Source organism: Capra hircus, chromosome 6, assembly GCF_001704415.2.
Source record: "Capra hircus breed San Clemente chromosome 6, ASM170441v1, whole genome shotgun sequence".
Taxonomy (NCBI): Eukaryota; Metazoa; Chordata; class Mammalia; order Artiodactyla; family Bovidae; genus Capra; species Capra hircus.
Window position 1 is genome coordinate 3,919,857 of NC_030813.1, and position 16,009 is coordinate 3,935,865.

The 16,009-nt window shown below is 41.2% G+C and overlaps 1 protein-coding gene across 1 annotated transcript in view; it reads left to right on the top strand.

Annotated features, from left to right (window-relative positions):
- ANXA5 (annexin A5) overlaps window positions 1-16,009 on the top strand; it is a 35,295-nt gene that overhangs the window by 14,853 nt on the left and 4,433 nt on the right. The window contains exons 3-10 of the mRNA XM_018049165.1: window positions 1,502-1,586; window positions 2,998-3,092; window positions 4,279-4,392; window positions 6,269-6,359; window positions 9,025-9,104; window positions 9,516-9,572; window positions 14,699-14,792; window positions 15,656-15,751. Coding sequence (XP_017904654.1) covers window positions 1,502-1,586; window positions 2,998-3,092; window positions 4,279-4,392; window positions 6,269-6,359; window positions 9,025-9,104; window positions 9,516-9,572; window positions 14,699-14,792; window positions 15,656-15,751 — 712 coding nt within the window. The remainder of the gene's footprint in view (window positions 1-1,501; window positions 1,587-2,997; window positions 3,093-4,278; window positions 4,393-6,268; window positions 6,360-9,024; window positions 9,105-9,515; window positions 9,573-14,698; window positions 14,793-15,655; window positions 15,752-16,009) is intronic.

A 16,009-nucleotide genomic window follows, 5' to 3' on the forward strand; every position in this document is an offset into this window, starting at 1 on the left:
TCATTGGAAAAGACTCTGATTCTGGGAGGGATTGGGAGCAGGAGGAGAAGGGGACGACAGAGGCTGAGATGGCTGGATTGCATCACTGTCTCTATGGACATGCGTTTGGGTGGACTCTGGGAGTTGGTGATGGACAGGGAGGCCTGGCGTGCTGCGATTCATGGGGTTGAATAGAGTTGGACATAACTGAGTGACTGAACTGAACTGAATAGGATTTGTTCTAAAGGCAGTCCACAGATTCATTCATCAAAGGTGGAAGAGGAGGAACTTGAATAGTTACTAAGTATTGGGGGGATTCTCCGTAAACTGACTCAGCAAGATTCTTGTGCAGCTGGGCTTGGCAGGCTGAACTTGTGCAGCTGGACTTGTCAAAAAGAAGGCTCTGAGGTTTCTGTCTAAAGTTTGGTCAAGGAGAGAATCTGTCTCCTGAATCTCAAGTGCTACTTCTGGAGGTGTAATTCATTCCACTGAAGCGAGGTCACTGAGCTGACCTCTGGTGCTGTGTCCCATGGAAGTTCTTCCCCAAGGATATTGCTCTTTTTTTTGTCATCTTTTTTTTGTTTGTTTCATTGGTTGGTGTTATGATATTGTTGGCAAATGCAGCAGTTGGATGTTAAGGTAGAAGAGAATTTTTTTCCTTGTAGGAGATTGCGCTTCCATGCCTTCATAATAAAACACAAGTGATTATAAACCAGACAAGCATTCTCAACCTCCATTCCTTGTAACTGTTTATTTCTCAGTTTTAGATGGAACCTTGCCAGGAGTTGTGAGGTACTTCAGGAACATTTATTAGTAAAAATAAATCCTGGGAGCCTCCTTTTATCACAAGATAAAAATTTATGGCTCAGGATTAGTAAAGCCTTTGGATTCTAAAGATCTAATGATATTATAAACATTTTTTAAAATATTAAAATACTTGGATGATTAAAAGTACTATATATGATAAAATAGGCAATCTTATAAATATAATATTCTGATAATTCTAATATATCTTTATACAACTCTAAATTCAGAAATTTGTATTCTTCGGGCACATGAGCAACTGAGTATCTTTTCAGGTTTTGCTGAACCTTCAAATCCCTAAGAGATAGGACTAGATGTATTAAAAGCATTGCTTAGAGTTGAGTGCTTAGGGTAAGGCATCAAATTCTAATACAAGCTGAGCATGCATGCAAATCAAAGTGATGAGAGACTGAATGGGAAACAAGCCTGTAAGGAGGCACCCTCCGTGAACCAGGACATGCTGGTGGGGCTTGCTCACTGGGGCGGTGCCTGCAGGCAGGACACCAGCCTTCCCACTCCTGGGAGTGCAGGTGGGCCCGGAGAGCGCGTGTGCTGAATCCGTGCACTGCTGATCCACGTTGTAATGGTGTATTTCCCATTTCAAATGAAGCTATGTATCTTACTAAATTAATGTAAAGTCTGAACATGATACAGAGGAAATTTATGCTGTTTGTGGTCTTAGCCATGCCGTTAATAATAAAAAATGTTCCCGAGCCAGGTTCTCAGAGGCACCGTGACTGACTTCCCTGGATTCGATGAGCGGGCTGATGCAGAAACTCTCCGGAAGGCCATGAAAGGCCTGGGTAAATTCAGCTTTCTTTTTGTTCTAAAAAAAATGTGACACTTGTTTTTCTGAACAAAAAGTCTTGTTTGACAGTAAGACTAATTTTAGAATGTTTTGAGCTGAATGTACATAGAAGGAATAGGTAATTAAGATAACAAAAATAATGACTAACCATCAATATTCAGTCTGTAGAACTGGACGGGAGTTAAATTCAGCCTCTTTATTTTTTTAGCTTTTCAGCTTTACCTGCACAGTAGCTGATTGAGTAGACAAGCAGACATATCTGAGGGTGATGAGATGTGTAGCCTTTTACTCTCAGTGTCTGATCAGATATCTGGTTCTGTAAGTGTCTTACATCTCACTGTCTTCTCTTTTGCTGTTTTTTTTTTTTTTCCCTTTTGGAAACCTCTCACCATGGGAATTCCCGCAGATAACTGCTCTCCTCGTCCTCAGGCTCCTCCTACACTAATGTCCATGTGAACGGCTCCATCTTGCTCAGTCTTGATGCTCTGACCCCAGCGCTCAGCGTTCTGAATGTCTCGTGAGGTCTTCCTCGTCCTCAGGCTCCTCCTACACTAATGTCCATGTGAACGGCTCCATCTTGCTCAGTCTTCCTGCTCTGATCCCAGCGCTCTGTGTTCTGAACGTCCTGCTGTAGCAGGGCCAGGTGCAGGCCTTCTGGCCTTGCACGGCCTTCCCTGGCGTTCCAGCCCACTTTCTCACCAGCTCACATCACCGCCTGGTGTGTCCCCTGCCCCAGCTGCTCTCCGGTGATGAGGAAAGACCTGCATCTTCCTACTGCTGAGCTTTTCCTGAATTCTAAAAGCCAGTTTCCCTTCTTTATATCACTGTCAAAAGCCTGTCAAAATCTTTTCATCCTTTAAAACTCTTTTGCGTGGGATTTACCTTTTCCAAGAAGCTTTTCCCAAAACTGTCTTCCACTACTTATCAGCTTAGAGAACCTCCTCTGAACCCCCGTGTAACACCTGGACCTCTCCTAAGGTCCTTGTCACATTTTACCTTAGCTTGAGATTATTTGTATTTTTGTAATTTTTTTTTCCCTACATTGTTTGTAACTTGAAACCAGGGTCTGTATCCTTTCTCCTTTCTCAATATCCTATAACTCCCAACACATTATGCCTTGTGAAGAAGTGTTATTTGAATAACTTTTGTTTCAAGAAAAAAATAGGTGCATTAGTTTTTAAAAAGTGAGAAGAATTTTTGTATCTACTTTATCATGTTTAGGGGTAGGTAGTATGCATTGTTGGAAATAGTAACATTTTCATATTGTAAATTTTGCATTTTAATAAATGGTTTAATAAAATATTTTTTATGAGGCAAGGAATTGAAGTGACTGGGGATCTGGTTACAAAGGTTTTTGAGAGAGGGGGCACGGGAGCCATGGTGTAATGGTTCAAACGTAATTGCAGGCACGGATGAGGAGAGCATCCTGACTCTGTTGACATCCCGCAGTAATGCTCAGCGCCAGGAGATTGCTGTGGCTTTTAAAACTCTGTTTGGCAGGGTAAGACCATACTTCATCCCAAGGTAGAACTGTGAGAGCAGCTTTATCTTTTAAGACTGGTTTGAAAACCTACTGATATTCTTTTGTAAATATCATTTATTTTATGATCCTGAAATCCTGTTCCCCCTTTTCTCTTTTCTAGTTTCTTAGTTATGAGCTGTTGGTTAAGGTGCTCACCCAGCTTACTTTCATGTGGTTGATTTTCCTTGCTTGACACCATAAGTCGCTGAAAGATCTCATGGTGCTAACAGCCCTCTTCCCTTCTGTGTTCCATAGTCAGGATTGTTGTATTATCTCCCAGGTGTAAACCTATATTGCAGCATGTTTTGTTACGACACAGTCACAGTCTGGTTCCATTGGAGGGATGTTTTAATAAATGAATTTTAATTCATTGGTTTAAATGTTCTTACTTGATTAACAACTCAAAACTAAATTTGTTACTAAGTGAATTAGTACAGACGTGAAAAGCTGAATGTACTTTTGTCATTCTGACAATTTTTGTTCATTATTTTGAGAAACAAATAAAAAGGGGAAAAAAAGAAAGTATTTTAAACACAAGTTCTGTTTACCTGTGTCCTGAAACTGAAATGGATGAGAAGTACTGCTTTTATCTTTGAAATTACACAGACAAGTTCCCCATAGTAGCAACTGTCCTGCAGTAGTCGGGGACATAGTAATGAACATAATCTGTTATGTTCTGAAATACATAATCCATTATGTTTTAGAACATATTCTGTATTAGAACATAGTATGTTTTGTATTATAGTATTATTAGATATGGAGAGAAGAGAAAACATTGTTTAGATTCAATAGGCCAAATTTTATTCCTTGTAAAAATGCATTTATGATTTTTGGTGGGGGGGGTTTGCAATAGACATGGTTCTCAGAACAGTATTTTTAAAATATTTTTAGCTTACTTTAAAAATAGTTTTTAAAATCTCTGAAAGTAAGAAAAACATCTTAAAAACAAATACCTTGACATATGAGTGTCTTTACTTTGTTCACATGGTAGGTCAGATATCAAAAGTGCATCATGCAAAGCTGTAGGGTATAGTTTATCTCATGCATCTTACTTGGAGATAGCAATGTCAAGAATTCATTAGTGCAAAGGGCTGTTGTTCATGTTTAAGAAGAATCTCCTTAAAGTTTCTACCTGGTTCACAACTTTATATTTTCTGTGTCCTAGGACCTTCTGGATGACCTGAAATCAGAACTGACTGGAAAATTTGAAAAATTAATCGTGGCTCTGATGAAACCCTCTCGGCTTTATGATGCCTATGAACTGAAGCATGCTCTTAAGGTAAAAAGATGAGTGCAAGGAACATTGTTGTCATGAACAATATTACTTTGTGTTGGTAATTACTTGATGGTGTTTTTTATATTAAAACAAACTGATTTCACTGAGGGTTTCTTGAACGACAGAATTGTAGGAGGCAATAAGAAAAGGAGGGAAAGAATGACATGTATATTATTTAACCCTTTTGTATAGTTAACTCAATAATAGTGTTTTTTTTTTAAATTTTTAATATATTTTACAGACCTCTATGTTTTATTTCATGCTTGTTTCCTAATTTTGAGATATGTTTTCAAAATGTTACAGATTAGTTATTCAGTCCTTTAGTTTGGAAAGTGAAAGTGAAGTCGCTCAGTCGTGTCTGACTCTTTGTGACCCCATGGACTGTAGCTCACCAGGCTTCTCCATCCATGGGATTCTCCAGGCAAGAATACTGGACTGGGTAGTTTGGAAAGTTACCTGATTAGGAAACAATATTGTGAATAGTTTTAGCTTAAAAGATGAAGTTTTGAAGTGAAGAGAACTTTGGGACTTTGAGATAAAGATTTTCTAGTACCCTTTTGTACTTTTCTGTACTTCTGAATACTAAAATGAAGCAGCTGGTAAGCTTGATATAATTTCATTGTAGCAAGTAACTTAAATGCGTATTTCCTTGCTTCCTGTTTGGAATGTTGTATGAAATATGGCTACATTGAATCATTTGTTTATGTTTACGGGAGTGGAAGTAACTCAGCCTTTAGTATCTAGGTTTTGCATGAGCAAATTAACAACTAGATCCTCATGTAGCTCAGGCGGAGGGAGGAGAGGGCTTGTCAAGTTAGAGCCTTTCTATGCTGCTTCATTTTCTTACAGTGATTCTCTGGAATAAAGAAAATCTTTCTTCAGCCTTCTGGAATGTTAGTGAAAGTGAAAGTGAAGTTGCTCAGTCCTGTCCGACTCTTTGCGACCCTGTGGACTGTAGCCCACCAGGCTCCTCAGTCCATGAGATTCTCCAGGCAAGAATACTGGAGTGGCTTGCCATTTCCTTCTCCAGGGGATCTTTCCAACCCAGGGATCGAACCCAGGTCTCCTGCCTTGCAGGCAGATGCTTTAACCTCTGAGCTACCAGTAGCTAAAATTTTGCCAGAGCATAAACCTAGTTTTTTTCAATGTTTCATTGTTGGTAAAGAAACAGAAATATAAAGAAATCAAGTCTCCAGTATGTTATCTTTTAAAATTAAGTTCAGCTGCGTCATTCTTGTATCTTCTAGTTTAGCAATGTAGATAAGACTTTTATCAGGAAGGAGGACAAACTGCAATTACTCTTCAGAACTACAGACAGCAAGTGCCAGTTCCTTTATACTGATCCAATAACTGGTTCCTAATAGCTAAGCCATGGTACATTTATTGTTACCTTCATTATAGAATTTCCCTGTGATCCATAGAGCACTTAATTTGAGGGCAGAACTGCTTATGCTTTGAGGTATATGACTTAAGTATCAATGTTCATTTGTGTAAATTTATGTAAATTTTTCATTTTAATATTTTACTGTTTTTATCATTTCCTGTTTCATTAAATGTTTCATTTTTAAACTATTTAGAATTAAACCGATAAAATTACAAATTTATGTGATCTGTTATATATTATATATACACATAGCATACAATAAACATTTTTTATTAGACAAAAAAATGATAAAATTTCTTTAGAAAGAAAATTAATATGAAATTTTATATTTCTATAACTAATAGAACCCATATACAAGAAGTGAATGTTATGTTGGATAATATTTCTGTATTTTTGCAATTTGAATAACAGCTATTCTGGGAAAATCACTTTCTTTTTAATCTTATTAGCATGGTTTTTTTTTTTTAATTCTATAAAAAATAAATCTCCAAACAGGGAGCTGGGACAGATGAAAAAGTCCTGACAGAAATCATTGCGTCAAGGACACCTGAAGAACTGAGAGCCATAAAACAAGTTTATGAAGAAGGTAAATGTTTTGAATTATATTTCCCTTCGTTTCTGCTGTCACTGTTTCATTTCTCCAAAGTAAATGCAGTCCTTCAGAGTTCCAGGAGGTAGGCCGTACACCAGTGGATGAGTGAATGAATGAGTAAACAGATAAGCAACAATTCAAAGTAGTTTCTTTTTCAGGAGGAAAAGACTGCCTTTTTTCTGTATCTGTAACTATTTTATTGTTTGTAGAAACCTTCTGATGAGGATGGAGCTTATTTTCACACAGGATTTACAGTCAGTGTAGAAATATACAGGTTGTCTCTTTTGCATTAAATTTAAGATGTAAGTGGTCTTTCTTCCTTAAAAACATTGCTTTATGTTAGTAGAAGTTAAAAGTTACTGAAAAGGAAACCTCACCCAAATCAGAGGTGATAATGTCTGAGTACTTGTATGTTGTTTCAGCTAAGCACAGGACTTGACTGCTCTGCATTTTGATTTTTCTTTTTTTTAATAAATTTGTGTGTGTGTGTAAAAAAAATCTTTGATCTGAAGCATATCCTGTTAATGGAACCAAAAGAATGTAATGAAAAGTAGAAGTAGAGTTCTTTTCTCATCAGATTTTCCCTAGAGGACTCTGCCCTCTGCCTGGCTGAGGAGGATCAGACCATCCAGGCTGTCAGCTCAGTCAGCAGGCCTCCAGGCCTAGCACCTGCAGCTTGGAAAACAGGTTCCTGTCTCGCCATTGGTTTGTTCATCTTAGAAATGACACTGGAACCCAGCTGCTTAGAACTGTGAACTCGGTGGCAGCTAAATAATGACCTTTTGAGTCGCTGGATCTTCCTTTCCTGCTCCTGTTTCTATTGTTGGATAGGGCCAAGCCACTAAAGCAAAGGGGGTATATGTGTCTCAGGGGATATATGTATCACTGTTGATTCTCACCTGGTGTAATATTCAGCTGTCTCTTTCCGGGGTTGTCGACACTGATGAGTGAGCCTTTGTACCGCTGGATGGCAGATGTGGTGCCTAAGAGGATAGTAACTGTGTGTGGTCCGTCCATCCCTGTGTTCGTGTGCACCTGCTCTGTGTCCAGCAGTGGACTGGCTGTCAGGAAGGATGCAAAAGGTGCTCCTGTCCTCAAGGAGTTTGCAGTCTGTTTCTGACGTGACTTAGAAAAACTTCAAGAGTTAAAGGCTAGTAAAGGTCAAACCGTGTTTAATGCAAGAATTCACTTAGAGAAGAGAAGTCATTGTGGCTTTGGGTGTTGAGGGAGGCTTCACAGTGCAGTCGGACACTGAGCCAGGGTTTCCAGGCGGGATGGGCTTTGCATGGGTGAAGTGGGCATTTTCAGCCCCATGCACCCGCTGAGTGCCATGGTATGGAGACAGGGTTGAGGGACAGAGAGGACCTGACTGGTGGGGGGATATGCACGTCCACAGTGGAGATAGGCTAAACGGAACAGCTGCAGTCAGCCTCTGTTACAGGTGGTCTCGTACGGCTAGAATAGAAGCTTGGGCATGCTTCAAAGGCCCTGTAAGCTCCTGAATGGATGATGGGGGGACAAAAGGGGCAATTGAGGGAGGGGGAAGACTTGAGACTAATTAGGTAGCTGTATTGGGGGAGGTAAGCTGGCCAGTTGTGGCTCAGCCTAGGTTGGTGGGAGGTATGAGGCAAATACATCAGAAAGAGGAGAAATATTTAAAAGCATTTGAGGGTTGATTATGTATGTGTAGGTGTTGGAGTAAAGGAAGGAACAAAAAATTCCATCAAAGTTTTTTTATTTGAGCAACTGATTGAAATAGATACATATCTCTTTTGTACTTCTAGAAGGAGAAGTTTCAAGCTTTTAAAGTTTGTCTCCTTTCAAATAACGAAGTCTTTAGATGCCTTGCAGTAACACCTTCAGTGGCTCAGTGGTGAAGCATCTGCCTGCCAGAGCAGGAGATGCAGGGGTGATCCCTGGGTGGGGAAGATCCCCCGGAGAAGGGAATGGCAACCCACTCCCGTATTCCTGCCTGGGGAATTCCATGGACAGAGGAGCCTGGTGCAGTGGCATCCATGAGATGTGGAAGACTCCGTTAGCGACAGACTTTCACTTGCAGTGCCTCCTGTAGCTGTTCCTTGAACAGTAGCTGGTAGAGAGACAGTGAAAGGTGCCTCTGGACTTGTGCAAATCCTCGTTCTCCCCTTTGCTGTGGTTTTATGTTGAACAGCTGGAAATAGAGGGGGGAAAGACATATTTAAAAATATCCCTGCGGTCTCAGAAATAACTCTGTTGCAGAGGAGAAATATCTTGTTAGGGAAAGGCCGTTCCCCAAAGGAAAAAAATTCAGAATATTAGAGAATGGGAGACCTTAGGAAATGAATCAGGTAAAATATTTGAAAGGAAAGCAAAGCAAAAATTTGAAGTTAAGATTGATTATATTTTAGAAGCTTTCCAGCATCATCCAGTATCTACATAACTGCATTTCTAAAAGACTAAGTCATGATTTAGGTTTGAACCAAATGCTTTTGGGAGACTGTTTTCATCCAGCCTCTCACTCAAAGCATTTACCCTTCAGTCTGTAGAGCACTCAGAGAAGGATAAACTATTATGCTAATCAAATATTTCTTCTTTCATGTCTCTTCCATTTGATTCATGCAGCAAGATACCCTTTTCTAGTTGACAGAAGCTGTAAATAAGTGACATTATTCTGTTGCAGAGTATGGCTCGAGCCTGGAAGATGATGTGGTGGGGGATACTTCAGGGTACTACCAGAGGATGTTGGTGGTCCTCCTTCAGGTATTGGCTAGAGACTATTTGTGGTTTGACTAAAAATCTAAAGCTGGACTAGTCTGAAATTGGTTATGTAAGGTCACTTAAAATTCTTGTAATTATTTCTGGTACTTGCTTGATTCTGGCTGTGTGGTGCCAGTGTTTGTTTGTATTTCAGCATATCTGACCTGAATTCTTAATAGCTAACTCATAGTTGCTTCTTTTTTTTTTTAATACCACTATCCTCTTTTATTCATAGATTTTAAAACCAAAAGGGTTAGGTTGGTTTTGAAGAGTGCTTGTTTGATAATCTAAAATAGTAAAAGCCTATTATTCCTAAGAGAAAAAGCTCTGTGTGCATAACCATCTGGTGGAGCTGTTGTTTTTTTTTGAATGAAAATGCTCATGTCGTCCAATAATATGACATATCTCTTCTAGGCTAATAGAGACCCTGACGCTAGAATTGATGAGGCACAGGTTGAACAAGATGCTCAGGTAAGTGAGACTTAGGTGATGGCTTTATTATGACATAAAAGAAAACCATGCTAATGGAAAACCGTAACGTCTTAGGCTACCTGCTAAGTCACTTCCGTCATGTGCGACTCTGTGTGACTCCATAGACGGCAGCCCCCGTCCCTGGGATTCTCCAGGCATGAACACTGGAGTGGGTTGCCGTTTCCCTTCTCCAATGCATGAAAGTGAAAAGTGAAAGTGAAGTGGCTCAGGTCGAGTCTGACTCTTTGCAACCCCATGGACTGTAGCCTACCAGGCTCCTCCGTCCATGGGATTTCCCAGGCAAGAGTACTGGAGTGGGGTGCCATTGCCTTCTCCATAACGTCTTATAATAGCATCTAAAAGTAACCTAATGAGTTATTTACAAATCACAAGATACATGTAAGTCAATGTCGCTCATTTGGATCTGGCCAACAAGATATTTTATCCCAAAGCTGAAACAGAAAAAATTAAATTGCATATAAGTATTGAATTCCTCCTGGATGTGTTACCTTTCTTTAGATTATGGAACACTCCTAAAATAGAGAATTTTACAGGAAAACCAGGTGTTATGAATGCTACCGGCAATGTGGCAGTCAGTTTCTTGGCAGGAAAGGGCAAACAAGAAAAAACAAAGTATTTTAGTGATACATGGTGTTTTATTACATAAGAGATGACACGTTATTGTAGTATTTGAAGGTTCCATCTCCTTTTCCTTGATAGAATTGTAAATGGAATTGTCCTTTCGTCAGTTGCTCTTTAGCGACTCCCTAATGAAATTTTTATACCTAAGTTGCTTTTAAATCCCATTGTAGTCTGAATGTGGTTTGTAAAGTAGTCAAATGTAGGAAATAAGTGTTGGGAAATTTGAAACACGAGACCTGAAAATTGGAAAATGTTAATAAAGGAATTACTTGGGTTCCTAGAAGCACATACCAGAGTCCTGTCTCTCCGGTCACGTTTCCCATGTAGGCTTACCTCGGAGATAGTGTGGGTTTGGTTCTGGACCACCACCCTAAAGTGACTATCAGAATAAAGCAAGTTACAGAAATTGTCCTGGGTTCTCAGTGCAAATAAAAGTTATGTTTACACAATACTTCAGTAAGTGTGCAGTAGCATTTTACCTAAAAACTATCTCCCTTAAATGAACAGTGCTCGAGCTCAGTTGCAAAGTAGTGTTCAACTCGTTGCGAACCAGTGGTCTGTAGCCTGCCAGGCTCCTCTGTCCATGGGATTCTCCAGACAAGGATAGTGGAGTGGGTTGCCATTCCCTTCTCCAGGGGATCTTCTCAACCCAGGGATTGAACCTGTGTTTCCTGCGTTGGTAGGCAGATTCTTTACCACTGTGCCACCTGGAAAGCCCTAAATAAAAATACTTCATTGTTAAAAAAATGCTAAAACAACTACATAGTAATATCAAAGATCACTGATCACACATCACCATGACAAACATAATAATAATGAAACAGTTTTAAAATGTTGTGAGAATTACCAAAATGTGACCCAGAGAGACAAAAGTGGGCAAATATTGTTGGAGAAATGGTTCTGGTAAACTTGCCTGACTCAGGGTTGCTTATAAACCTTCAGTTTGTGAAAAATGAAATATCTGTAAAGCATGCAATAAAGAGGTATGCCTGTAATAAAATATAAAATTTTGATTGTTAGATATTCACCATTGAAAGAGAAAAAGCTATATTCACTCCTCCAGTTGACTGTTCACTGTGAAGCAGCCTTTGGATGTGTGATGTGACTTTGTTAATAGAAAAGAGGAGAACGTTACTCTAATCTAAATTGGGTTGATATTGTTATGGTGTTAGGATGCTGTCATCTCTGTGTGTGGCTGGAGAAGAAAAAGGAGAGGAAGTGAATGTGTGTGGGGGGATGTCTGTGAAGTATTTGACGTTTTCCTCATTATCCCTTATAAAACGCAAACCTGTTATGTCCCATCTTTGTTTAAAACCTTAAAAACCTTCAGTGGAGCTGAGTGTCTGCAGGATAAAGTTCAGGCCCCTAAATGTGGTTTTGTCATCCGTCTCTCGCTTTCTTACGCCTCCAGCTTTCTCCTCCCGCCCTGCCTCCGCTCCATCACCTCTTTCCACCTCAGGGCTCAGCCCTCCTATTGGCTCCTTGCAGGTCGCCCTGCGACACCCAGACGTGCCGGGTGCTCCTTGCAGGGGAGACGAGAGCATCTCAAGCTTCCTGTCAAGGCCGTGCCACCTGACCTGGAAGCTGCCTGTTGACCTGAGTGTCCACCCAGGGCATAGGGTTAGCGCTCAGTAAAGAACTAATGAGTGAGCCAGTGCATAACTCTAACATAGGGGCATCATTTCTCTTCTATAAACGAGGAAGCTGAAGCTCAGGGGTTTGAGAAACAAGCCCGTGGCCCCCACTGAGTCGCGGTGGAGCTGGAATTTCCACCTGGGCTTATCTGCCTCTGAAGCCCCTCCTCTCTCACTAGACCACAGTCTTGCTGTTCTTACCTGTTAGTTTCTCTCTCTTATTTCTCCCCAAAATGTGCTTATTGAAATAGATTGAAGGGAAAGATCAGGCTTCGCCTTGGCCTTGAGGGAACAAAGCTGACGCAGCCCGCACACTCGTACTCCCCGACGTTAGGGCTTTGAGTGGTTGAGATGAGCCCTTTGGCGTTGTGTGCGCTTCTGTAGGAGCCGTGGTGGTCACACTCTGAGTCTCAGAAGTGGAATCCTGGCTGCTGCTTAGGGCCCGTGGGCACCGTGAGAGGAGCAGCTTCAGCTGTCTCTGGGGCCCGCAGCGAGGCCTGCGTTAGCGGGTGGGGGGCTGCTGGTGTGATGGGAGCCCTGCTGCAGGGTGAGGCCACGGAGTGCGAACTGGACATGCTCACCCCCGTTTCTCTGATTCCTCTGCTTGGAGCACGCACTGTAAAGAGGTGCAGTGTGCCTGTAAATCCCTTGAAAGTGAAAGTGTTAGTCACTCAGTCAGTATCTGACTCTGTGCGACCCCCCATGGACAGTAGCCTGCCAGACTCCTCTGTCCATGGGATTCTCCAGGCAGGAACACTGGAGTGGGTTGCCGTTTCCTTCTCCAGAGGATCTTGCCAACCCAGGGATTGAACCCCGGTCACCTGCATTGCAGGCAGATTCTTAACTGTCTGAGCCACAGGGAAGCCCTAATGAGAACTTCAGATTTCATAATTCAGAGTAATCCAAGACATCTAAAGGGCCCTTTCATAAGCTTTTGAATTTTTTTCTCTGCTGTTGGCTGGCATCAAGAAGATTCTTATTATGTCAGGAATCTGGTAAGCCTCAGTGAGTCATTCACCTGGCAATTGAACATTCTGTAGATAATTCACTTGTTTAAAAAACATTTTTAGTATGTTGATCGAATTTTACTTCTTCCCGCACCAGATCTTTATTTTCTACTTTCTGTGGAGAGAAAGTTGAGCTCTTAAAGGAAGGAGGGACAAGGGCATCAATATTATTGAATTCCTTCTATTGATTCCCTAACACTGTTCCATGAAGTCATCATGTAAGCTATAGACTCCCCATCAGTAACTATAGAAACAGTATTCCCGTGTAGATGAAGACACTGAGGCTTAAGAAGCGATTCAGAATTCATCTAAGATAAATAAATACAAACACAGATAAATACAAGGCCCAGGTCGTTTTCTGATTCCTAAACCTCTGTTTCTCATGGGATTCGGAGGTTATCACACTGCTTGGGGGAACTGAAAAGCCCCTTAGAGAAGCGGGAGAGTGAGGAGGTATGAGGATCCCTCAGCTAAAACAGCTCCATGGATATTGGGCCATTTTAAACAGATGACACCACCCTTTTGGCAGAAAGTGAAGAGGAGCTAAAAAGCCTCTTGATGGAAGTGAAAGAGGAGAGTGAAAAAGTTGGCTTAAAGCTCAACATTCAGAAAATGAAGATCATGGCATGTGGTCCCATCACTTCATGGGAAATAGATGGGGAAACAGTGGAAACAGCGTCAGACTTTATTTTTTTGGGCTCCAAAAGCACTGCAGATGGTGATTGCAGCCATGAAATTAAAAGACGCTTACTCCTTGGAAGAAAAGTTATGAGCAACCTAGACACCATATTCAAAAGCAGAGATATTACTTTGCCGACTAAGGTCCGTCTAGTCAAGGTTATGGTTTTTCCAGTAGTCATGTATGGATGCGAGAGTTGGACTGTGAAGAAAGCTGAGCGCCAAAGAATTGATGCGTTTGTACTGTGATGTTGGAGAAGACTCTTGAGAGTCCCTTGGACTGCAAGGAGATCCAACCAGTCCATTCTAACGGAGATCAGCCCTGGGTGTTCTTTGGAAGGAATGATGCTGAAGTTGAAACTCCAGTACTTTGGCCACCTCACGAGAAGAGTTGACTCATTGTAAAAGACTCTGATGCTGGGAGGGATTGGGAGCAGGAGGACAAGGGGACGACAGAGGATGAGATGGCTGGATGGCATCACTGACTTGATGGATGAGAGTTTGGGTGAACTCTGGGAGTTGGTGATGGACAGGGAGGCCTGGCGTGCTGCGATTCATGGGGTCGCAAATAGTCGGACATGACTGAGCGACTGAACTGAACTGAACTGAAAGAGACTGTGGAGTTTTATCATATATTATTGAGCAACCCATTCCAGTATTCTTCCCTGGAGAATCTCAGGGGTGGGGGAGCCTGGTGGGCTGCAGTCTATGGGGTCGCAGAGAGTTGGACATGACTGAAGCGGCTTAGCAGACTTAGCAGCAGCATCAAGCAACTACTGAGCAAGCATAACACACATCACAGACCGCTTTCTGGCCTATAAGTGGGTGGTGTCTGAGCAGTGAGGCAGTCAGAGCTCTCTGCCACACATGTCTTTGCTCTTGTTGGTTGCTGGTCATGATAGACACTGTGGGCACATTTATCCTAGCACTGTTGTCTGGCTTCGTTGTTTTGTGCCATTAATTTGCTGCAGCAGAGTTCAGTGGTGAGCTTTGAGGTGGCTCCAAACTTAGTGAACTGAGTTTCAGAGTAGGAAATATTAGAATTGAAATATAAATAGGAGTCAGGCAAATTAATATTCAGGGAATACAGCACATGTGTGATTAAGAACCTGGAAATGAGATGGGAGAACAATTTATTAATTGAAGTTGATTTTTTTTTTAATAGGCTTTGTTTCAGGCTGGAGAACTTAAATGGGGAACAGATGAAGAAAAGTTTATTACCATCTTTGGAACACGAAGTGTATCTCACTTGAGAAGAGGTGAGTGATAAAAATGTGTATGATACAGGTACTTTGATTAATTTTGAAAGTAAAGAGCCAGTATGCCAAAATACCTGATGCATAACAGGCTTTTCTGAATGAATCTGGCTTGGTTTTTTCTTCCTTTGGTGACCTTGGAAAATCTCATAATTCTCTTTGCTGCCATTGTAGGTTTTACAAAACTTGAGACCCTTATTCTGCTCTTTGCTGTCAGGGTAACGAGGGAGATAGGCCACTAGACTGTTACTCGTAGTCACACATCACCAAGCTGTAGGTGGTACCTCAGAGCTCTGCTCTGGATTTTCATCGGTCCCTCTAGTGGGTGGGTCCCTCTAGTGGGTGGTAGAGTTCAGTTGCGAGTAGCAGGGAACCCTGCTGAGAGTGGCTTTAGGGTGGGGCTCTCTGTCGGGTGTTGCTTGGCTGGTTTGGCAGGATCCAGGCTCTTTCTGCTTGCTGTTCGGCTGTTCTCTGCTCTGGTTCTCTTTCTCATCTCCGTACCTCATTGTCACAAGACGGCTGATGTTGCTCCAAACGTTTTCACAGCCAGAAGACAAGGGTAAACTAATCCTATTCGTTCATTACTTTTAGTTAATAAGGAAAGAGAAAGATTTTTCAGAATCCTCTCCAGCCAATTTACTTTTGGGTCTTATTGGGTATAACTAGTGGGAAATGAGTGAACAAAGAACATTTATAATCTGTTGTTTTGAGCTTGGCACATTGAGACTCTGAGCAAAATCAAGGTTTGTCAGCAAGGATAAAGGGGAAATTTGTGTTTGGTCGGACAGTACCTGTTTAGAGTAAATGTCTTCTTTCTGGAAAGAGTGGTTCCTATGTGATTAAGAAATTGTCTTCATGTTTTCTAGTGTTTGACAAATACATGACTATATCCGGGTTTCAAATAGAAGAAACCATTGACCGGGAGACTTCTGGCAATTTGGAACAGCTTCTCCTTGCTGTTGGTAAGTAATTTTATAATGTGTATAATATTCATGGTGTTAAGAGCTAAAGTATTTTATTCAGTTGAAGCTATCTGTGAAAAATATCCATCAATTTCTTTATATAAAAAAAGAGCTTAGTCATGACATACGGGTGAAGCAAACTCCTAGATTTCCAATTCAGAATCTGCTTTGATGTTGCAAAAAAGTGAAATATCTGGTTATTTCATTTTATCTTATGGAAACACTAAGAGAATTTTTTTTTAGAAATCACTTTGAAAT